Raw genomic sequence first — 24,234 nt, 5'->3', positions numbered from 1 at the left:
AATACCTACCACAGTATGTATTCTATAACATTTAAATAATGGTTGCATAAAATTGAAGTAACAAGAAGCTCAAAGCAGAAGAAAAGTTTTAGGAGAGAGAAGTATGTGAGCATGCATGGGGCAGGGTTATTCTGTGGCCACGTTGGGTCTGGAGCCCTCACTACTGCCAGAATTTCTTTGAACCCCTATATGTCTTTATATACAGAAGCCTTGGAGGTCTAAGTGACCTCCCCACCTGGAGGGAAGTATCTAGAGGATGGGGTATGTATCTGGACTATGTGTGAGTGTAGAGAGGCATGATAGCCCAAAGGCTATGGGTTTCATTCTCAGTCTTCAACTTACAAGATCCCTCCAGGGGCAGATACTAGGCCCAACCTGGCTGGGCCCTACCACTTAGGAGCAGACTCCAGTCCTGGCAGCTCCCCTCCCCCAGGGACCACTCACACTTTTTTTACACAGATAATCCATGTTCACGGTTGAAAAATGTCACCATCACTCTTTATTGAAAGCCAGCACAGCACCAGCCCTGTTATCTCTAGGCAGTGGCACGGGGGCATGGGGCTCCAACTCCTGTCCAGGAAACAGTGGGAGCCTGGTCCCACCATCACTCTTCAGGGCCAGCACCCTCCTCAGTGCCTGGGTTGCTCACTCAGGTTTGTTCAAACTCCTGTTCACAGTAGCCTACACTGAGGGGCTGGGCTTGAACACCTCGTCTGCAAGAGGACATGTAGAAACAGGATGAGATGAGCCATTCAGAACGGGATCATCTCAGAAGGTCTCTTAGGCCCCCAAAACACCTCCCCACAATAAAGTATTCCTTTCCCACATTTCAGTGTATCACAAACTGTCACTATCTACCAGTATTGGATTCTCACCTCCAGAGATTCTTACTTGGGGTGGGGCCAAGGGTTGGCAAGAATCTGCATTCTGAACAGGTGTTCCAGATGATTCTGATACAGGGATACCCAGGGACTTTGGGGAGCACCTCCATATTTCTTTTAAATTTTATTATTTCCCAAATAATTAGAGACCATTTTATTACTCTGTGAATATTAATAGTCCTAGTCAAACATTTCATTTTCAACAATCCATTCTATCTGTAGAATCTAAAATATATACATGCTTTTGCAGTATTAACAATGTGAACTAATGCGCACTCTGCCATATTCTATAAGATACTATTGATTTTCAAAGGGATGTGAATAAATATTAATTTGGTAGTCAAGTTTTGTTAGGTACTGAGCTTTTTTTATTAAAAAATTTTAATGTTGACATAATTACAGGTGTCCCCATTCCTCCCCCTTTGCCCACCTCCACCCACCTTAAGTCACACTCCTTTGGCCTTTGGGGAATGCCTATTTCTTCTGAAGTTTATTTTATTTAAATTTTTCTTTTGATTGATTGATTTTAGAGAGAAACACTGACTTGTTGTTCTACTTATTTATGTATTCACAGGTTGATTCTTATATGTGCCCTGACCAGGGATTGAACCCACAACCTTGGCGTACCGGGACGATGCTTTAACCAACTGAGCTACCTGGCCAGGGTGGCACCTCCCTATTTCTGACTTGTCTGTCTTGGTACCCCAGTCCTTAATACTCAATTCCTTTAGAAAAAAAAGTAGATGCCTGACGGGTATGCAGTACTCCGGGCCCACTGAGCCTCCCTGTAAGGGTTCTAAAATACTGTGAATGTGGTGGAGGTAGGGGACTGAGATGCTACCCAATCTATACAGACATAAAAAATCTGTCCTTAGTTCTCAGCCTCACCTCTAGGCATGACTCCTTCATTATCCAAATAAGCAATGCACTTAGAGATGGTAGGGAACTAGCTCAGAGTCACCCAGTAAATTACAGACAGTTGAGATGCTTGGCTCTCAGCCTGGGGCTCTGCTCGACACTAGGCTGTACCCTTTAGGTCCTCAACACCTAGTCAATAAATCAATCATCTTATATAGTCTTTTCCTCAACAGGGGCAAAGGGGTCATGAGAGCCCAGTAAAGCATAGCTTAGTCTCTAAAGTTGGCCTGGTTCAAATCCCGATTCTAAACGACTTTGGGCAAGTTCCTTAACCTTTCTGTGCCTCAGATACCTATCTCTAAAATCAGGATAAAACTATGTCTGTTATATGGAGTTGTGGTGAAGCCTCAACAAAATAATTCCTGTAAGAGGTTAAGCACAGTGTTTACCACCAGTTAGCCTCTACCAGTATAAGTGTTAGCAATTATTGTGTTCTTTTCCTGTCAGTAAGGGGTCCAATAGCCTGCTTACCTCAGCAGCTCACAGCGGAAGTGTGCCAAACGTTTAAAGGCAAAGTCCGGGTCAGTCACCACCTTGTTGCTCCACAGCCTTTCAGCAACAGCCCCTGCTCTGGGCCTGGAGGAAAAGGGATATGCACCAGGTTTCCCTAGATTCCCTGAAAGGAGGTGGGACACTCACAGGCTATTGCCTCTTGTTTAGGCTCAGGGCCAAGGGATATGACCAATACCTCTTCAGAGTGACAACCTGGCTGAAGGGCTGCCAGAGACCTCAAGGCTCAGCTCTATCTTCATTAAATGTGATAAGTGATCCCACTCTTCTCTCCCACAGACAGGAGAACCAGAGCAAGTCTTAAAGGCATCATGTACTGACAGTAGCGGCAGTGGCAGGCATTGTTAGAATATCAATTCCATACCCTCCCTGGCTTGGTGAGGCTGCTGAAGCAGTCTAGGAAAGTCTTGCTATAGGAATCATGAATTCCCGTGCTGGATGCTGAGCAAATCATCTGTGCTCACCAGACCTCAGTATCTCTTTCTGTTCTACATACCTAACAGGTGTTGGAAAAGAATAGGTGGAAGTCAGCTGAGAGATGGATATTACTACAAACAGAAGGATCACTACAATGCCCTTCTCTCAAGCCTGAAAGAGGATACTAGTCTGGGGTGGCTAGACAGGATTGAATCTGTATGGGAGACCCTATATTCACAATCCCAACTTCCATGTCCTCAGAAAACCCTTACCAGAGTCTGGGGACCAGGTTTGTGCTGTCCACATACTCTCCCCACATACAGGCCTCTCCACCAATCACCAGAGCCTTCTGCTCTGGTCCACCTATGGGAAAAACAAGCAACAACAGCTAACTCTAAGGTTTCCCTTCAACCACCTTCTCCTCAGATAGGTTGTTTCATCTCCTAACCTCAAATACCCAGCCAAGACCCTTCTGCCTTCCACCCTATGCCAAAGCCCAGCCTCCTTTGGTCAGTAAGGAGAGTACCCTGCTTTCACCTTCAAATGACAGGGGATCCACCCTGTAAAAGTCCTCCCAGTCAGGGCCATAACTTATGCGGTTCAGGTACCAAGGGGCAGAAAGCAGAGCCCGGAACCCGGCTTCGGTGATTAGTGCCAGCTCCTTCAAATAGCTTACTGGTACTTCTTCTCGCCATACCTGGATGATTGTGTCTGGCAAAACCTGTCACAAAGGTCAAAGGATGGTAATGGTATGAAGCTGAGGAGATTCCTGGACCACATTGTTATACAGGCAACCAGGCCAAGGGGTGTGTACTCCCTCTGCTTTCCAGCAGCAAAGTACTTCTCTGTGACTCTGAACCACTGAGCTCCTAGCCCAGTGCAGAGGTCAAGGCCATAGGAGAGCTCCCTGTTGCTTCATCCCCCTGTCTTTTTCTACACTGAGATAGTAATACTGGCTGTGAGCTAAGGGAGGCAAGCAGGGAGGTCCAGCAGACTCATCGGAAGCTACCAGGTCCAAGTCTCTAGATATTTCTGGGGAGCCCTGGCATGTGAAGGAGGTTGGGATCTCATTGATCAATAATGAAGGAGAGGGAAACTCTGCTTTTGCAGTTCTATAAGACCTTAGTCTATGACTCAGTAAGAAAAACCCAACTCATTAAGCCAGTCTTGGGAATCCAAGTTACCTAGCAGCAGAAAATATTCTTGATCAATCTGTATTGAGGGAAGCTAGAGAGAGGCTCCAAAACCCACACCCAGATCTCTGCAACTGTTCTAGAGGGGAAAGAAGAGATGGCTCCTAGTATTCTGAACATTAAAGCCTACTCTAAATCAGGAGGACCAGGCTATGCAGGGAAGGGTTGGGAGACCAGGGGAAGGCGCTGAAGGTGGTTCATTCTCCCCCTGCCCCTGGCTCACCTTTACTTTATTATCAAACACCTCCTGCCACACCACGTAGCCCTTGCCATAGGCAGAGACGATGTCAAGGAGCCTGAAGAGTAAAGAAAGTGTCTGCTCAGCTCAGATAGGCTCTAGGCTATTGGTGCCAGTGACCTGAGGGTTGAGCCTGGCTAGGGGCCCATTCCTGACTAAACAGTATCTTCCCCAGTTTGGAAATGACCACGCTAAGACAAGAGATTCTTTTCCGAGGCTCAGAGAATTTGTCAAGAAGGACCTGGCCCTGGTATGGTCATCCATATGAGGTTACCCAAGGGACCCTGCCCACCCTCCTTCCTTCCTCACGTCTGGATGTAGAAGGACTCCAGCTGTTTGAAGTCATTACCAAAGCCTTTCTTCTTCATAAAGGCCTGGACATCTGGGTTAGACTTCCTAAATCCCAAGAAAAAATGAAGATTAATTCTTTCACCATCTTAAAAGCCTTCCAAAGCTTGGAGATTAGTTACCTGGCTTCCCACAACTCCCTTTATACCTAAAATAATAATCAAATGAGGATCTCAGAGACCCCAAATATGGAAGGTATGGCTGAACAAAGCTGCATGAAGGGGGCCATTGATAGAGGCTGAGAAAGTTTGAGCCTGGACCTGACAGCTTTAAGTTCAAACTCTCTAAGAGAACACATATTGATCTCTCTGGACTGTTGGCATGTAGCTCTGAAGTCTTGAACTGGGGCTCTGGCACACTGGATTTAGCTTCCCTCCCTAACCCTCAACCTGGGCATATTTTGTTTTTCCCTTACTATTTATTCTCTATTCCAGCTGGATATAAGTGTTGCTGCCACTCCCTTGCCCCACAATGTCTGTATTTTGCTCACATTTTCTCCTGGAAAGTTTTTCTCCTCTTCCATGTCTTGAAAAAACCAAACTACTTCTCCAGATCCAGCTCTAGTGCCCACTTCTCAGAGAAGCCCTTCAACCTCTTTTGAGCTAAGTAGATCTGAGGATTTGGAATTTACAACTTAACACTGTCATCTATTAGTCTCAAATTCATACATGTCTTGCATCTTCAACCAGACTATTTTAAGCCTTCAAAGGCATAAATTATTTTTCCCTATCCTGGATTTTAACAAAAACAATTCTGTGCCTAGAGCTGGTTTTCCCATAAATATCTCAAGGATATGACAAGAGGAAGGGAGAGTTTCACATTCACAGCCTTGCCAAAACCAGGCAGGGCCCCTCTGTAGCTGGAGAGGGGAAAGGCCCTAGACCTAAGCCATCTAGATTGAGAAAGAATACTGTCTCAGAGGTTAGTCCCTGAGCAGTACCCGAGACAGGCAGCCTGTCAGGGCCTAATCTCTATACTGAGCAAGTAATTCATCAGGCTGAGAGGGGAATATCAAAGGGCTCATACCAGCAGGCAAAATCAACCTCATCTCCTCCAAGGTGAAGATAAAAATCCGGGAAGACAGAGTTGACCTCCAAGAAGAATGTGTTCATGAACTCATAGGTACTGTTGAGAATGGGATTCACTGGTCCAAAGGTACCAGAGGGCTGAGACCCAGAGTAGCAAGGAGTCAATAATCCAGAGACACCTAAGCCAGTGGAGAACCCGACACAAGTATCACAAATACATAGACCCCCATGCCCAGCCATATATATATATATACATATATATATATATATATAGAGAGAGAGACAGTAAGTCACACTAAGTATAATAAACATTATACTCACAGAGGTAGAAACACTCAGGGACACAAAGACACTGGTAATCTTCAGTGTTTAGTCACAATCAAAGAAATACATCTACATCCACAATCACAGACAAAGGGTAGTCAAACTGTCAGCACACACATTCTTGCCTTGACACACTGCTTCCAGCAGGGGTCACCCTCACTCTTAATGGCAGCTCTCAAACTGCCTTTAAAAAAAGCAGAGAGCCAATTCAGCCAAATTGGCAAAATCTTTCCTCCCACTCTAGGGCATGATAACCTACAAGGGATTCATTAAGACAAGGATACCTGAGAAGAACTTGCACATATTTTAATAGTAAGAAGTGGTCTCTTTTGCCCAAAGTAAGTTCTATCTAATTCCCAGGTGGAAGAGGTTGACAGAGAGCGTTCTTCTAGGAGAAAGTATGGTGGATCCAAGCAATAATGCCTTAAAGCCCCAAGGAGGACTTCCTCCAACCCCTGATATCATTTTTACCTCGTCCCCAGGAAAGAGTGTGGCCAGGAGTGTCAAATTCTGCCAATACACGGATCCCCCGAAGCCGTGCATATTCAATAACCTCCTTCACATCCTGTGCTGTATAGATGTGGGTGGCAGGGTTATAGGACCCCTGAAAGGCACAAAATATCCTTAAGGATCTTATTTCCTGAAGGCTTATATATTAGTGGATACTAACAATCCCTCCAGGACTCTCTGGATATCAGAAAATTTACCCACAACCCTTTGGTATCAGGGACTATCTTTAAAGAACTTATTCATATCTTCCCACAAGTTATCACATATATTGTTTTATTTGTGTACCACACCAGTGGAGCGAGAATGGGATTCACTGGTCCAAAGGTACCAGAGGGCTGGTGGAATGAACAAGGTAGGTATTATGCCAAGCTGACAGAATATAAACAAACTAATAAACAAAAAATGAGACCAAAAGAGGTTATCTCCTGAAGGTTACAGAGCAAATTAATGGCACAGCTTGGACTCGAACTCAGGTCTCCAGATTTTAAATCCAGTGCCCTTCCCATGTCAGTGTGTCCCTAAAACTGACTGAGTAGAAGGAGAGCTAGTGTCCTTGCCATCAGCTCCACAGCTAGGTTCAAACATCATCCCATGAACTTGGTCAGGGTGAAATCAAGACATACCTTTCTGGTGAGCTCTGGAAAAGTGAAGCTCTCGTATGGGAAGGAAGAGTCGTCGACCAGATGCCAGTGGAACACATTGAATTTGTTGTATGCCATGACATCCTGTAAATTAGAGCATGCACTGTGAATTCACCAGATTTTCCAAATTCAGCCTCTAGCCTGGGAAGCTGGACAGACTTCTAGGATGTCCCACATACCCTCAGCCAGCCCCAGCATCCAGTTAAGTGTTAATGGATCTATCAAACCTTCCCATCAGGGAGTGCCTGATATGGAGGGAAGACCCAGCATATTTCTTCTTTCCCAAGGGCACAACCAAAGATGGCTGACAGAAACAGTGCTTCCTCTTTTTGGGGTAAGTTGTAGCCACATTGAGAGAAGGATTGTAGCTATGAGGTCTCTTGGAGTCTTCTAAAAGCTCCCAAATACCCCAAAGACTAATACTTCCTCCTGTTATTTGTTCTGGGTAATAAAAAACAACAAGTAAATAAACAAATTGCTCCCAAACTGACTAGTATTTATCTAAATTGTGTGATCCATTGTGAATTTAGTAGCCCCATAACCCATAAATCTCAGAAGCCAAGACTGATGGATGCCGCCACTCCAATGATTCCACCAGAGGAGCAAAGGAAAAGGAAGACACCTGAGTTGGATCAGCAACTGTCAGATAAGACTGCCCATCAAACTCAAGATAGTGAGAAACATCACCAGGTAAGGCTTTGGAACATCTCCTTCCTATGACCTGTCCTAACTAAACTAAAGTTTGCTCAGCTGGTCAAAGAAGCCAATCTCACAACACCTTCTGCATCCCAGAAGACTGGCTGGACACTGGTCCATAGTAGCCAGTGGGGTAAATTTAAATCACCCTTGTTATGTTTTTGAGTTTTAGAGCACACCATCCTTCACATTTTTCCTAGGAGCCCATAAAATTTCCTATACTCTCTAACTCTTGAGGAATATGGCACTTGGCTATCCCCCTGATCCATTACCCCAAAGAAGGCCTTAAGGCCTGGGTACCAGAGTGTCCAGGATGCTATGCAGTGGGAGATAGTGCCGAGATGTATCCAACAACAAGCCCCGGTGAGGGAAGCGAGGAAAGTCCTCAATCTCCGTCTTGTTGATAAAGAACTGTGTGGACCAAACAGTGAACATGTCAGGATTCAAAGGGAACTCACTATGAGGGTGGGGTGGGTGTGGGGGATGAGGAAAAGTCTCCCAAGATCTCTGAAAAGTCACCCTGTGACCATGCTACAGGGTAAGTGTTTCCCCAAATGTCCCACACCTCTTCCCCAATGACAATAAACAGGAACTTGCCCAGAGAGCAACTGTCTCAGGCTAGCCAAATACAGATGTCCCATAACCTCAGCCTATAGGGTCTACTTTTTCACTATTAATACGCTTTTTTCTTCAGAGCAGTGTGAAAGTCTCAAGTCATTACTAAATAATGACTCAGGGGAACTAAATTACAGTGACTCCAAACGCCAAATCTACCAAACTAGTTTCCACGCTGTACACTCTTACTGAGGCCATTTCAAGCCTCCAGGACTTGGTCTTAAAGCAAAATAAGATTTCCAGGGCTTTGAATATTGGGAGCAAACTCAAGTTTTAAAAGGAGCCCTTATTTGAGGGCCCATACTTACTGTGCCTTCAGGAGATCTCCAAACAAGCTGGCTAAAAGTCTCCAGACCTACAGGAAGCAGAGACAAAATAAAGACCCCAAGAGGTGGGAAAAGATGGATCCATGTGGGAGGTGCCCTATGTGGCAGGGATGACATTGGGACATAAAGTTAAAGTAGGTGTAATGGAGGCTTGATGATTCTCAACACTGTGAAAGGGGGATGCTAGGATGCCAGTATCAATTTTTACTCTTTTATTTTGGAAGGTGGCTGTATAAGGGGTTTTAGTGCCCCTTCTAGATATACATTAAGCCTAAAAACCTACACACCTACTACCCATATTTCCAAAGGTGTGAACTCACAAGAATATTAAAAAGATGTGTGCTTGTAAAGACAGATGCAGGAACAGTCGACCTGCAAGAAGTTAAGGCTTTCTAAAGATAATACTCAGAAGAGCTAAGGGAGCAGAAACCAGTTTGGCTCAGTGAATAGAGTGTCGGCCTGGAGACTGAAGGGTCCTGGGATCGATTCCGGTCAAGGGCATGTACCTTGGTTGTGGGCACATCCCCAGTAGGGGGTGTGCAAGAGGCAGCTGATTGATGATTCTCTCTCATCGATGTTTCTAATTCACTATTCCCTCTCTCTCTTCCTCTCTGTAAAAAATCAATTAAATAAATAAGTAAATAAATAAAAATATACACAAAGAAGAAGAGGACAAGGAGGAGGAGCTGCTAAGGGAGCTGAGAAAAAGAATACCCAGTTTGTTGCCCCTTCACATCTCCCAGACTGAATTGTGAAAACATGATCATAAGTTTGATTTCCAAAGTATTTGGGTCCACATATGGACCTACAAAAAATCATCCCCTTTTCCTCCTCAGGGATTAAGAAGAGACCCAGCTAAACGGGTGTGAGGTGTAGCAGGCAGCAGCTATCCCAGTCCACAGGACACAGACTCCTAGATTCTGGCTAGGCCCAAGGGCAGGCAAGTTGAGTCCAGAGCATTGTTATATTCTCAACAGCTCGAGGCCCCACAAAGGAATTCTAGAGTCTCAAATTTTCAGAATGAGAGAATCATGGCACTCAGCACCTAATTTGAAGCAAACTGCTAGGAGACTGTTTGGTTTTTCTCAACTCTGACTCTGATCCCCAGTGCTCTGGAGTTATAGATTTCCCCTATCTGATCAAAGTAATCATTAGCACTTGCAAAAAAGGTACAAGAGAGCAAAAAGGGAGTTGGTATGCTGTTTCTCTAAAACATAGGAGAGGGGAGAGGAGAGGCAAAGGAACAAAGACAAACTAAACCCAGGTTTGGGATTCTCTGAGAATGCCCCTCATCCTTTACTAGCAGATGTTTTAACAAAAGTAGAGATATTTGTCTTAGTTAGTATCTAGGGACCAAATTCCTTTTCAGTAAACCAAGAGGAAGGGCTTTTTTTTTTTTTTTTTTTTAAACATTTATTTGATATAGTTTTCCTTTTTATAAAATCTGGCCAATTGAATATCTTTAAGGAGAGCTGGACAGGCAGTGTTTGTGGCAGAGTAGCCCCTCTCCTGGCACCCGGAACAGCAGCCTGCAGGGTCTCCTATTGTTTCCCCAGAGCACCTGCCAGGGGAACTGCTGCCACTCACAGGTAAAACCTGCCAATTTCCAGGGAAAGCTGTAAGAACACGCTTTTGGGGGGCTGGAGGGAAGGGGAAATATTCTACTTGCCCTCTACATAGAAAGCTTCTTAAAATGTGAGTATGTGGGTAGTCGCTGGGTCCCCAGTCCTGTCCTCTCACCCCACCAATGCCAACTGTCCCACATCACCGCTGGTCTCTCTCCCAGCGTCAGCTCCATCTTGTTACCTCGAAGAGCTCCCCAGACGGTCTCAGACAGAAGGAAACACTGCTCATTGTTTATGGTCAGGGTGTCTGGAATGACAGAAATGACCCAACGTGGTTAAAGATTTCTGCTCTCAGATTACATACCACATGTTCTGTATTAAAAGACAACAGCAAGATCACTTTATTTTTCTTTCAAAGAGGAGACATCCCCAGAACAGGGCAATTGCAAGGCGGCCAGGCCTGGGGCCATAGTGGAAGGGTGGTTACCTAGGGGCTCTGCAGGCCCTAGGGGATGACACATGATGAGGGTCAGGCTACAGCAGAGTCCTCTACAAGCCACCACCTGCTTATGGGTCAGTTTCTCCCACAAGAAACATAAACTCTTGCCATCCTTTAGCTGGAAGCATGAAGTCTCCGGGCAAAGGAACAGTGATGCTCGGAGGGATGAGTCCAGGTTCTGATGTTCACAGACTTTGTAACCACCCTCCTTTCTCCAGGCTTCAGCTACCTCATCCAAGAATGTGAGGAAGAAGCCAAGACTTGAGAAGCCAATTTCACTTTGAGACTGAGAAGTGCCCAAATGCTGCTGATCAGGAAAGACAGGAGGCAATTACAGGACTTGACCTCACCTCAATTCAAATGACCAAAACTCCTCTTTCCTGTGTAAAATCTTAGACAATATCAGCAAAGTATACACACATTCCTAAAATGGCAAAATAATTATGCTCAGTCCCGAAGGTAGGCATACTCTGGGACTCAGTGAACAGCCAGTGTGACAGTCCAGTCAGCCTGCAGACACTAGTTAGAGGGCATAGGAAAAACTCACCGTTTATGGCTCTTGCATTTAGTGGCCCTTAGTCTCAATAGTCATGGATGGCTCCAGGCCTACCTTCAGCAACTTAAGCCAGGCCACCCAGAGCTCCAGCTCCAGACAAGTGCTTGCTCTTCTAGAATGGTAACAGGGTACTTACAATTCTCCACTGATTCCAAAGAAGGAAGCTGGTCACATCCAGGAGTGACCACAAGGATAACCAGAGAATCTTTCTCCGAAGTATGCTGTTCTCCTGCAAGGACAGTATAAACTTAATGTGGCTGACCTGCTACCTGAGGCAGCAGGCAAAACCAAACCCCAAAGGAGGGTCCCTAGCTCTAGTCCCTTCAGTTTGCCTGTCTGTGGCAAGAGGGGAGGCAAGGCAGGGCATGCACCCTTGGCATATGAACTGCCTAGTCATCTGTGCAACTTTTTCATTTTGGTTGTGCTCCCCTTCTTCCCCAGTGACCCCACCTGACCATGTATGGATGATCTTCTGTCAGCCCTTTATAACCAGGACTGTACATTTCTGGCTTGATACAGTCCAAATACACATTTATAAGCCCCTAGCAACTGCTTTGAAACTAGAGGCAGCTCTAGAGCACTGCTACTCAAAGTGTGGTCTGTGGGTTAGCTGATCCATTCTTCTGTTACTGGTTGGTCACTAGACAGGAAGCTTATATGATGCTAGAATGTAAATCAATTGTGTCAGAAGAAAAAATGTTAGTTCTAACATTTTTTTCACAGCAAGGTTTTGATGAAGGAAACAGTTTCACATTCTGGTATGTATGCTTCCCATCTCATTGCAGACTGGCACTTGATGTAGCACATCTCTTGAAGGCTCCAAATGAAGACTTTCCAACCTTGTAAAGTGGGAGCTAATGTGAGCAGATGAAGACAGGGGGATCTCCTATGCAAAGGAGGCCTGAGATGATCCAGCTGGTGTCCTAGCAAAGGCATATGGTCATCAGCCCATTCTGCTTCCTTCCCTCCTCTACTCTATCTAGGTTCTCTCCCATCAGTGGAAAGCCACCTAATCTGAGCCCAACAGGCTATTGTATAGAGTCTTACAAACCCAGTATACAGTGAAAAAAAGACAAAACACCAATGCTGTCTCTTCTCATCCTCCTACTAGTTCTTCTCTATGACCTTCAGTTGTGATTGTACTGTCCCATACCTGAGCCTCAACCAGTTAACTGCCATGCGTCCAAAATGGAAACCATCCTTGCGTCTCTAGAGGCTTATGTTATACAAAGTGTCAATGATATCTCTCCCTCCCTCCCTCCCTCCCTCCCTCCCTCCCTCCCTCCCTCCCTCCCTCCCTCCCTCCTCCCTCCCTCCCTCCCTCCTCCTCCTCTCTCTCTCTCTCTCTCTCTCTCTCTCTCTCTCCTCTCTCTCTCCTTCTTTCTCCCCGCTTTCTGGAGCCACATGCGTTGGCACTGACAACACAATATCTATGATTCCTATGGGACTACAAAGTCAGGAACAGAATGGTCTGGCAGAAGACAGGGAGAGAGAATCCAGAACCAAGTTGGAATAGCAAATGTTATTTGTCTCTAGGCAGAAGGAACCCAAGAGCCTTGAACCATCTCAAGGAAAGCTTGCTCACCCCTCCAGAGCATGACTACCCTGCTGCATCTGAGCTCTCTGGTCTGCCAAGAAGGAACAATAAGGGGCTCTTTCCAACCATCCTGAACAAAAAGATTCTTTTCCCTCCCAATGAACAGCCTGTATCCTCACTCTAATACCTACCTAAACTCCGCAGGGAAAAGGAATTTGAGGTTACTCTGGGCCAGGCTTACTCACAATTCCATTTTAAACCCTAAAAACTCAACCCCATACACAGAAGGACAATTAGGCTTTCAGGGTCCGTACCAATCTCAAAGGAGGACTCAACTGAGAGGTGATGGTGAAGAAACGATAAAGGAGTATCCCTTCTTAAACTATGCCTTCATCCTGTACCTCCTTGATTCCACTCAGTCACATATCTCAGAGCCTCAATATCACTATGTGGAAAGTGCATCTGCATATCTATCCAGGCAGCCTTCCCAAAGAGGGCAAAGTCATTAGCTTTAGTATAATCCTCTGGATCTCACTCAAGCTATCAAAAAGGAGAAATCACAAATAATCTGTATGCAACTGCCATGGACAAGAGAGACTGTACAAACACCAAGTTTATATGAATTATTACTTGAAGATAAGAAACGACTAATTTTTATTGTTGTTGCTTTATTTTATTTTTATAAAATACATCTGCACTCTACTCTCTAAATCCATAGTCATTAAGAACTCACCAGAAGATGGCGGTCAGGTAAACACTTGTATGGGATGCCTCCCACAACCATACCAGTGCTACAACAGGGGATCTTACCTGAGACCTGAAAGGACCACACTGTGGGGCCCCCACCGGCACGGACATGCTGATTCCACAGAAAGGGTGGATTTTGCCGGGGATAACAAGGGGTGTCTATGTCCCAACAGCGAAAGCGAAAGCGGCAGCCACTGCGGCCGCTGGTGCGGCAGAGACAAAAGCGCGCGCTGGGACCCCGGAAATCTGCGTCCACAGAAGCCCCCCACTGTTGGGTCGGGCGTGATTCGAGAGAGTGGACGGGGTCCCCAAGGTTGCTACTAGTGGGGTTCTCTAGGGGGCAACCCATTCTGATCCGACACGGAGGGAGAACATAGGAGTTGGAAAGCAGTCGGTTTGTAAGTGCGCACAGACTCGCCCATCGCGCATCTAGGCTGGTTCCCCTGAAACACTTTGCTTCTGATTACAAAGGAGAGATCACCCAGATTGGCTGACCCTAAGAGACAGCAGGGGGAAACTGCTTTTCTGGAAACTGAGAAGCAGAGCAGGAAGAAATCATCCAGGATTCAGCTCCGAGGCAAAAAAAAAAAAAAAAGAAAGAAAAGAAAATGAACAAACAAAAAATCCGGTATTGAGTGCCACAGAAAAAGAAGGCCAGAGCAGCCAAAAAGACGGGTCATCAATCCACAAACACTGCCACCTAGGGTCTGGAGTACAAATTGACTGTTTATTATTAGTTTTATTTGATCAGAAACCAAGAAACTAAGGAATCGCCACTGAGGTGCAGCAGAACACAGGGAACTGCAATACGGTCTGGACTGAGAATGGGCTTGTCAAATAGAATAACAGAAGTGAATGGCATTCACAACTGCACACTTTTTTTGCTAAATTTATTTATTTTTATTATTTTTTTATTTTCATTTTTTGCATCTTATACTTAAGAAACAATTTTTTTCCTTTTTTCCTCACTAGATTTTAACTTTTTAATTATTACATTTTTAGGTTCAATAAGAATTTTTACTACTACTATTTTAATTTTTTAAGTGCCATTTTATTTTCTCTTTATTTTACATTGGAATTACTGTTCTTCATTTTATTTTCATTTCTCCTTTAACATTGTTTAACCCTATCTCAACATGACCTTTACACCATCATTCTCTTCCTAACCTTCCCCCTTTTGCTATCCTGTTTATCTTAACCCTTTCCTGCTTTAGATTTCCTTACTCTTTCTGTATGACCCCTGCTAAAATTCCTACCCTACTTATATATCTAATTTCCAATCCCCTGTGCCAAATGCATACACACCCCTCTCTGAGCTGTATTAACTAGCAAAAAATAAAAATAAAAATAAAAAGTTTTCCTCACTGTTCTTTTGATGCGGTTTGGGGGAATGATGACTATATTGTATTTTTAGGCTTTTTAGTGAGAGTTTTTTGCTTATTCTTTTGTTGTTGCTGTTGCTTGGTATTTTCTTATTTGACTGGTTTTTGTTTGTTGTTATTTTATTACTTCTGTTTTCCCTTCCTGTGCTGGAAATTAGGGGGTGTTATAGATTGTATTGTTCTCTGGGTACTGCTGACAGCATTTGTTGGGGTTAGTGGTTGTTCAATTGAAATTCTCTCCCCAAATATATAGTTTATTCCCCTTTTATCTCTCTCTCTCTCTCTCTCTCTCTCTCTCTCTCTCTCTCTCTCTCTCTCTATCTCTATCTCTATCTCTATCTCTATCTCTTTTTTCTTCTATCTGTTACCCAAATTCATTTTGACACTCGTTTTCCTATCTTTTTCTTCTGCTCCCTCCCTCTTCTCTTTTTACTCTTCCTCTTTCTCTCCTATTCCCTAATTTGCCTTTCCCTAGTGGTTACCTTTATTGGAGTTTATAAATATTGCAAATACATTTCTGGAAAGTGCCTTCTGTGTTGTACCTGGTTGTGTTGTATTCTGTGCCTTTAAATCAACACAGGAGAGAGAAATCAATGCAGGAGAGAGACATCCTGAAAAGAGAGACCATGGGGAGACAAAGAAACAGCCCACAAATGAAAGAAAAGCAGGCATCACCAGAAAAGGAAGTAAACGAGTTAGAAGCAATCAACCTACCAGACCAAGAATTCAGAGTAACAATCATAAGATGGCTAAAAAGAATGGAAGACAAATTTTAAAATATAAGTAAGACCCAAGAGGAAATGAAGAAAAACCAAGAGTAAATGAAGATGACCGAAGAAGAAATGAAAATGACATCGCTACTATGAAGAATTCAATAGAAGCATCAAGAGCAGACTAGAAGAAGCAGAGGACCACATCAGTGAGCTAGAAGACAAGATGGAAAAAAATACCCAATAAGAGCAACTTCTAGAAAAAAAAAATTAAAAAGCAGGAGGAGAGAGTACGGGAGCTTTGGGACAATGCAAAACAAAACAATATTAGAATAATAGGGGTTCAGGAAGGAAAGGAATCTGAGGTAGACATGGATAACGTATTTCAAGAAATAATGACAGAAAACTTTTCTGAGATAGAGAAGAAAAAACCCACACAAAAACAAGATGCTCGCAATCCCAAGCAAAATGAATCCCAGAAAAACGACGCCAAGGCACATTATAATTAAATTGGCAAACACCAACGACAAAGTAAGAATCTTAAAAACATCCAGAAAGATACAGAAATTTACATATAAAGGAACTAGCATCAGACTAACAACTGATTTCTCAACAGAAACTTATCAGGCCAGAAGGGAATGGAATAAAATATACAAAGTCACGCAAAGGAAGGGTCTGAATCCAAGAATACTATACCCAGCAAGGCTATCAATCAAAATTGAAGGTGAAATCAGGAGCTTCACAGACAAAAAAAGACGAAAGGAATTTATCTCCACCAAACCAGCAATGCTAAAAATGCTAAAGGGAGTGCTGTAAAAATAAATAGGAAGCAAAGAAGGAACACAGGGGTATAAAATAAAAATGGCGTCAAATGAGTACCTATCATTAATAACTTTAAATGTAAATGGTTTAAATGCTCCAATCAAAAGACATAGGGTAACAGATTGGGTAAGAAAACAAGACCCATACATCTGTTGTCTACAAGAAACCCCCTCAGAAAAAGAGATGCACACAGAATGAGGGTGAAGGGATGGAAAAAGGTTTTCCAGGCAAATGGAAATAAAAAAAAAAAAGCCGGGGTAACAATACTTATATCTGACAAATTAAACCTCAGAGTGAAGGACATAAGAAGAGATAATGAAGACCACTTCATAATACTAAAGGGAGCAATCCAACAAGAAGAAATAACCCTGGTAAATATATATGCACGCAATACAGGAGCACCAAAATACATTAAAAAAAAAAAAAACTGCGGGAGGGCATTAAGGGAGAGATTAATAGCAATACAATCATAGTAGGAGATTTTTAATACCCCACTGTCATCCTTCGACAAATCATCTAAATAAAAAATCAGCACAGAAATATCAATCCTAAATGACTCACTAGACCAGATGGAATTAACTGACGTCTTCAGAACATTCTACCCCAAAGCCACAGAATATACATTCTTCTCAAGTGTACATGGGACATTCTGAAAGATAGACCACGTTTTGGGACATAGGCAAAGTCTCTTCAAATTCAAGAAGATAGAAATCATATCAACCATCTTCTCAGATCATAATGGCATAAAACTGGAAATTAACTACAATAAAAATAATCCAAAGAAATCAAACACATGGAGACTAAACAGCATGCTATTAAACAAGGACTGGGTTACCAGAGAAATCAAGGAAGAAATTAAAAACATCCTGGAAACAAATGACAATGAAAACACAACAATCCAAAATCTATGGGACACAGCAAAAGCAGTTTTGAGAGGGAAGTTCATATCCCTACAAGCCTATTGCAAAAAAACTAGAAAAAAATGGTAACAAATGATCTAACTCTACAACTCAAAGAGTTAGAAAAAGACCAACAAGAAAAGCCCGGTGTAAGCAGAAGGAAGGAAATAACAAAAATTAGAGCAGAGATAAATGACATAGGGACAAAAGAAACAATACATAAGATCAACAAAACCAAGAGCTGGTTCTTTGCAAGGATAAACAAGATAGATGAACCTCTAGCCAGGCTAACCAAGAAACAAAGAGAGAGGACCCAAATAAACAAAATCAGAAATGAAAGAGGTGAAATAACAACAGACCCCACAGAAATACAAAGGATTGTGACAAAATACTACGAACAACTCTATTCCAACAAACTGAACAACCTGGAGGAAATGGACATATTCCTAGAGAAATACAACCTTCCAAAACTCAGTCAGGAAGAATCTATAAATCTCAATAGAATAGTAACTTTGGAAGATATTGAAACAGTAATCAAAAAGCTTCTAGCAAACAAAAGCTCAGGGCCAGATGGCTTCACAGGAGAGTTTTACCAAACATTCAAGGAAGAACTAAAACCTATCCTCCTCAGACTATTCCAAAAAATACAAGAGGAAGGAACACTTCCAAACTCCTTCTATGAAGCCAGCATCACCCTAATACCAAAACCAGATAAAGACAACTCAATGAAAAAGAATTACAGGCCAATATCTCTTATGAACATATATGCCAAAATCTTCAACAAAATTCTAGCAAATCGGCTCCAGCAGAGCATCACAAAGATCATACACCACGGCCAAGTAGGATTTATTCCAGGAATGCAAGGATGGTACAAAATCCGCAAATGAATAAACGTGATACATCACATAAACAAATTGAAAGATAAAAATCATATAGTCATATCAATTGATGCAGAAAAAGAATTTGATAAAATCCAAGACCCTTTCCTGATAAAAACTCTCAACAAGGTGGGAGTACAAGGATCATACCTCAACATAATAAAAGCTATATATGATAAACCCACAGCCAACATCAGACTAAATGGGCAAAAACTAAAACCATTCCCTCTAAGAACAGGAACAAGACAGGGTTGCCCATTCTCGCCACTCCTGTTTGACATAGTACTGGAAGTACTAGCCATTGCAATTAGACAAGAAGAGGATATAAAAGGCATCCAAATTGGAAAAGAAGAAGTAAAGTTATCCTTATTTGCAGATGACATGATATTGTTCATGAAAAACCCAAAAGACTCCATTATAAAACTAACTGACTTAAAAATGAATTTGGCAATGTAGCAGGATACAAAATTAATGCCAAGAAATTCATGGCATTTCTATACTCCAATAGTGAACCTGCAGAAACAGAGACTAAAAAGGCAATCCCATTTACTATCGCACCAAAAAAATTAAGATACCTTGGAATAAACTTAACTGAGGAGGTAAAAGACCTATATGCGGAAAACTACACGATACTGAAAAAAAAGATAAAGGAAGATGTAAACAGTTGGAAGAACATACCATGTTCATGGATTGGTAGAATCAACATCATCAAAATGTCCATACTTCCCAAAGCAATCTATAGGTTCAACGCACTCCCAATTAAAATACCAACGGCATATTTCACTGACCTAGAAAAAACTCTTCAAAAGTTCATTTGGGACATACTGTAGGTCGGAGGATCCAAGATGGCTGCGCCCAGGTGAACACCTAGCCGCAGCCGCACACAACAATTTCAATAAAATACAACTAAAATATAAAACATTGCCCAGAACTACAGGAAGGTTGACTGACTGGAAATTCTACAGCGAGAAGCAAGGAGAAAACCAGAAGGAGGTGCGGAGGAGCTGGAAAAGCCAAGGTACGGAGACGCGGCGCGCGGAGAGGACGGAGCCTGAGAGGAGGGAGGCCAAGTGCCTGGCGGGCGTTCCCTAGCGGAAAGGAGATAAAACTCTGACTGTGTTGGGCCCCCGACTGCTCTGATCCCCAGTTTTAAGCCAGACCCCAGGGACTGAGGCTCAGCCATAGGGAGCCGGGCTGTAAGGCGGAACTCCGGGGAAGTGGCGAAAGGAGGTCCCGGAGGCGCGCACACTGCGCACAGAGAAGGGACGGTCGGCTGTGCCGCGGGATTGCCCTGACTGGAAGGAGACTGGGGCTCCAGACTGCTCTGAACGCCACCTCCAACTCCACTTCCAACTGAACTGAACCCCAATACCGGGCTCATTGGGGGAGAGCATAGACTGTTTGGCAGCAGGCGAAAATCGAGGGCACCTTTCTCTCAGAGGCGCCGGCAGCAAGCACTGAAGGACCCGCATAGGGCGGGGCTGACGGAAGCCAAAGCTGCAGGAAGCCAAAGCTGCAGGCTCCACCCTGAAACCCCGTCCCATCTGTAACTGCGAAATTCGACAACAAAATAGATCACAAACGAAAGAAATGGAGGACAAAAAGCGTCTGGATATAGAATTCAAATCTACGCTTATAAGGTTTTTCAAGAATTTCCTAGAAAAGATGGATAAGGCCTATGAGGATATGAAAAGAGATCAACTAGAATTAATAAGGAGTCATCGAGAAATGATAAGGGATCAACAAGAAATAAAGAATACATTGTCTGAAATAAAAATTATTTTACAGAGTCCTAAAAACAGAAGGGAAGATCACAAGAATCAAGTCAAAGATTTGGAACATAAAGAGCCAGAAGACACTCCTCCACAGAAGCTAGAAGGCAAGAGAATCCAGAAAATTGAAGATAATGTAAGAAACCTCTGGGACAACTTCAAGCGAACCAACATTAGAATTATTGGGGTCCCAGAAGATGAGAGAGAGAAAGATATCGAAAACATACTGAAAGAAATAGTGACAGAAAACTTCCCCCACCTGGTGAAAGAATTAGACTTACAAGTCCAGGAAGCGCACAGAACTCCAAACAAAAGGAATCCAAAGAGGACCACACCGAGACACATCATTATTAAAATTCCAAGATCAAAAGACAAAGAGAGAATATTAAAAGAAGCAAGAGCAAAGAAGGTAGTAATCTATAAAGGAGCACCTATACGATTGTCAGCTGACTTCTCAACAGAAACCATGCAGGCCAGATGGGAATGGCAAGAAATATTCAAGGTGATGAATAGCAAGAACCTGCAGCCAAAAATAATCTACCCAGCAAAGCTATCACTCAGAATCGAAGGCCAGATAAAGAGCTTCACTAATAAAAAAAAACTAAAGGAGTTCATCACCGCCAATCCAGAATTATATCAATTGCTGAAGGGGATTCTTTCAGAAGAGAAAGTAAACAAAGATAAAAATTATGAACAACAAATACGTAACTATCAACAAGTGAATCTAAAAACCAAGGAAATTAAAAAAATATGATGAACAATATTAACTATTGAATATAATAGAATCAGAGGTATGGAAGGGGAGTGAACTGACGATTCTTGGGGAAAAGGGGAGAGGGGGGCGTGGGAAGAGACTGAACATAAACTGTGCACCTATGGATGAGGACAATGGGGAGAGGGGAAAGGACAGAGGGTGGGGTGGGAACCTGGTGGAGGAGAGCAATGGTGGGGGGGAAAAAAGGAACATTTGTAATAATATGAACAATAAAAACTTATAAAAAAAAAAAAAAAGTTCATTTGGAACAACAAAAGACCCCAAATAGCCACAGCAATCTTGAGAAAGAAGGATAAAGTAGGAGGGATCTTAATAACAGATTTCAAGCTGTATTACAAAGCCACTGTTCTCAAAACAGCCTGGTACTGGCACAAGAACAGACATATAGATCAATGGAATAGAATCGAGAACCCAGATATCAACCCAAATCACTATGCTCAGTTAATATTTGACAAAGGAGGCACGAACATACAATGGAGTCAAGACAGTCTCTTCAATAAATGGTGTTGGGAAAATTGGACAGATACATGCAAAAGAATGAAACTGGATCACCAACTTACTCCATACACAAAAATAAACTCAAAAAGGGTACAGGACTTAAACATAAGATGGGAAACCATAAAAATACTAGAGGCATCCAAAGGCAGCAAAATCTCAGACATATGCCAAAAGAACTTCTTCACTGATAGTGCCCCTAGGGCAATTGAAGCTAAGGAGAAAATAAACAAATGGGACTACATCAAAATAAAAAGCTTTTTTACAGCAAAGGAAACCATCAACAAAACAACAAGAAAGCCCACTATATGTGAGAACATATTTGCAAATGTTATCACTGAGAAAGGTTTAATCTCCAACATCTACAGACAGCATACACAACTAAATAAAAGGAAGATAAATGACCCAATTAAAAAATGGGCAATGGATCTAAATAGAATCTTCTCAAAAGAAGACAGAAGGAAGGCCAAGAGGCACATGAAAACATGCTCAAAGTCACTAATTATCCGAGAGATGCAAATCAAAACAACAATGCGGTACCATCTCACACCTGTCAGAATGGCCAACATCAACAAATCAACAAACAACAAGTGTTGGCGAGGTTGCGGAGAAAAAGGAACCCTCGTGCACTGCTGGTGGGAATGTAGACTGGTGCAACCACTGTGGAGAACAGTATGGAGCTTCCTCAAAAATTGAAAATGGAACTTTCATTTGACTCAGTAATCCCACTCCTAGGAATATATCCCAAGAAGCTAGAAACATCAATCAGAAAGGATATATGCACCCCTATGTTCATAGCAGCACTATTTACAATAGCTAGGATTTGGAAACAGCCTAGGTGTCCATCAGCAGATTATTGGATCCAAAAACTATCTTACATTTACACAATGGAATATTATGCTGCCATAAAAAAGAAAAAATTCTCATCATTTGCAGCAATCTGGATAGAATTGGAGAACATCATGCTGAGTGAAACAAGCCAGTCAATGAAAGAGAGACACCACATAACCTCACTTATTTATGGATGATAAAGAACATTATAAACTGAAGAACCAAAAGATAGATAGAGACAGTAAAGCAACAAGCAGACTGTCAAATTACAGCGGGAAGGTTGAGGAGATCTGGGAGAGATAAGAGATCAACCAAAGGACTTGAATACATGCATATAAGTACAACCAATGGACACAAAACTCTGGGGAGGGAGGGTATGTACGGGAGGGGGAAGCATTGGTATATGTACAAAAATAATAATTTAATAAAAAAATTATATTAATAAATAAATAAATAAATCCATAGTCATTCAGGGAGAGGGTCACAGATTCTTTTGAAGATCTAATGAAAATTAAAGGCTCAACCCGTGCCACTAATCTCACGGTAAAGAATCCCTGTCCTAAGTGCCCTCAGTGACTCATCTGGGTTTGGGCTGCTACTTAAACAAGCTGAGGGGGAAAATCTGTGTGAGATGGTGGTATGAGAGCTACAAAACAGGAGGGACACTGGTTACTTTATTTTATTATTATTATTATTATTATTGTTTAATATTAATATATTTTATTGATTTCCACAGAGAGGAAGGGAGAGGGACAGAGGGCTAGAAACATACATGAGAGAGAAACATCCACCAGCTGTCTCCTGCACACCCCCACTGGGGATGTGCCTGCAATCAAGGCACATGCCCTTGACCGGAATCAAACCTGGGACCCTTCACTCCAAAAGCCGGCGCTCCATCCACTGAGCTAAACCAGTCAGGGCAACACTGGTCACTTTAAAATGAAGTAAACAGAGTATCATTGTGGTTTTCCACCTTCAACTTGCTATTCTGAGAGAAGAAAATAGGCAGGGAATAGACTAGCCACCTCTGCACACACCCACACAGACTGCACAGAGAAGCACCCAAGTGTGGGAGGCACAGGACAGGAAACAGCCCATCAGCAGCAATCTCATGTGCACATTCACAGTAAGCCCAGAGGGGACAGCAGGAAATCCTGAAGCCTCCAATGCCCAGGAAATAGGCTGGAAAACAACAAGGAGCTGGGAAATCAGGAAAGGTAGGTTATGGTTATGGTTCTATTGGTACCAAGCTGAGTGAATCTCAGGCTCCCATTTCCTCCCATGGAAACAATGACAGGGTGGGACCATATCATGTCTTCCAGGCCTCATTTCATGATGTTAGAAATATGGTGAGCCCCCCCCCCCCCACGTTGGGGGTCCTGGTAGAATACAAAACATACTCAGGAGACAGGCAGCAAGGCAAACATCTTTACTTCTATATACAAGGGTACACACACATGGTCTTCTCAGGATTTATAACCCCTAATGCAAGTGACCTGTCTCTTGTTCTTGATTGGAGCTCAGGCACAAAGTCTTTTGTGATTGGCTAATTCAAAGGGAGGGGTTGGTTGGCCTTTGCTGTTTCAAGATGGAGGCCCCCATAAAGGCTGTAAGCCATGAGGCCAATAGCGGCTGCCAAGTCACGCAGTCTAAAATGGCAGCTGTCTAAACTGTTCTTCGACAGAAAAGATGACTTGTTTATTCTCACAATGACCACTGCCTCCTATCTCCACTGCTCCCTCATCTCTCTGCTTTCACTTGAACTTGCTCTTTTAGGGTTCACTGAGAAGTTCGTTGTGTGTTTGTTTTTTAATTAAAAAATTTGAGCAGTACAGAGTGTTTCAAACAAACTGTCTTTACACCCCTCCTTTGTCACTCTCTGAAGAGAGTTTTCTACCCTTGCGTCCCATTTTAAATATAATTTTGCTTTATTCATCAGACAGACCTATTGGACAAGAAACTCTGAGCTCCTTTTATCCCCAAAGTACCAGTGACAAACCATCTCCAGGTGCCAACACTAGGAACCTTCTATCTGTTCTCTGTTGCAATCCTCTCCCACCTTCACTTCCATCCCTCCTGCCCTAGAAGTGGTGGGCCATCACCTCACATTCTAGCCAGTTC

The 24,234-nt window shown here is 43.0% G+C and overlaps 1 protein-coding gene across 2 annotated transcripts in view; it reads right to left on the bottom strand.

Moving 5' to 3' along the window:
- Positions 1-469: 469 nt before the first annotated feature.
- HEXA (hexosaminidase subunit alpha) overlaps positions 470-24,234 on the bottom strand; it is a 43,151-nt gene continuing 19,386 nt past the window's right edge. The window contains exons 2-14 of one of the 2 annotated variants that reach the window (XR_004991243.1): positions 11,402-11,494; positions 10,452-10,517; positions 8,628-8,674; positions 8,005-8,115; positions 6,991-7,092; positions 6,329-6,461; positions 5,532-5,712; positions 4,467-4,553; positions 4,143-4,215; positions 3,264-3,447; positions 2,999-3,089; positions 2,271-2,415; positions 470-713 (exon numbers count right to left, since the gene is read on the bottom strand). Coding sequence is in view for 1 of the 2 variants with exons in the window: in XM_036457000.2 (XP_036312893.1) it covers positions 650-713; positions 2,271-2,375; positions 2,999-3,089; positions 3,264-3,447; positions 4,143-4,215; positions 4,467-4,553; positions 5,532-5,712; positions 6,329-6,461; positions 6,991-7,092; positions 8,005-8,115; positions 8,628-8,674; positions 10,452-10,517; positions 11,402-11,494 (1,337 nt within the window). In the remaining variant the exon portion in view is untranslated. The remainder of the gene's footprint in view (positions 714-2,270; positions 2,416-2,998; positions 3,090-3,263; positions 3,448-4,142; positions 4,216-4,466; positions 4,554-5,531; positions 5,713-6,328; positions 6,462-6,990; positions 7,093-8,004; positions 8,116-8,627; positions 8,675-10,451; positions 10,518-11,401; positions 11,495-24,234) is intronic. The other variant, XM_036457000.2, reaches the window with a different exon arrangement.

The sequence above is a fragment of the Pipistrellus kuhlii genome, unplaced genomic scaffold (genome assembly GCF_014108245.1).
Source record: "Pipistrellus kuhlii isolate mPipKuh1 unplaced genomic scaffold, mPipKuh1.p scaffold_m20_p_1, whole genome shotgun sequence".
Taxonomy (NCBI): domain Eukaryota; kingdom Metazoa; phylum Chordata; class Mammalia; order Chiroptera; family Vespertilionidae; genus Pipistrellus; species Pipistrellus kuhlii.
This window is presented reverse-complemented; position numbering and strand designations above follow the sequence as displayed.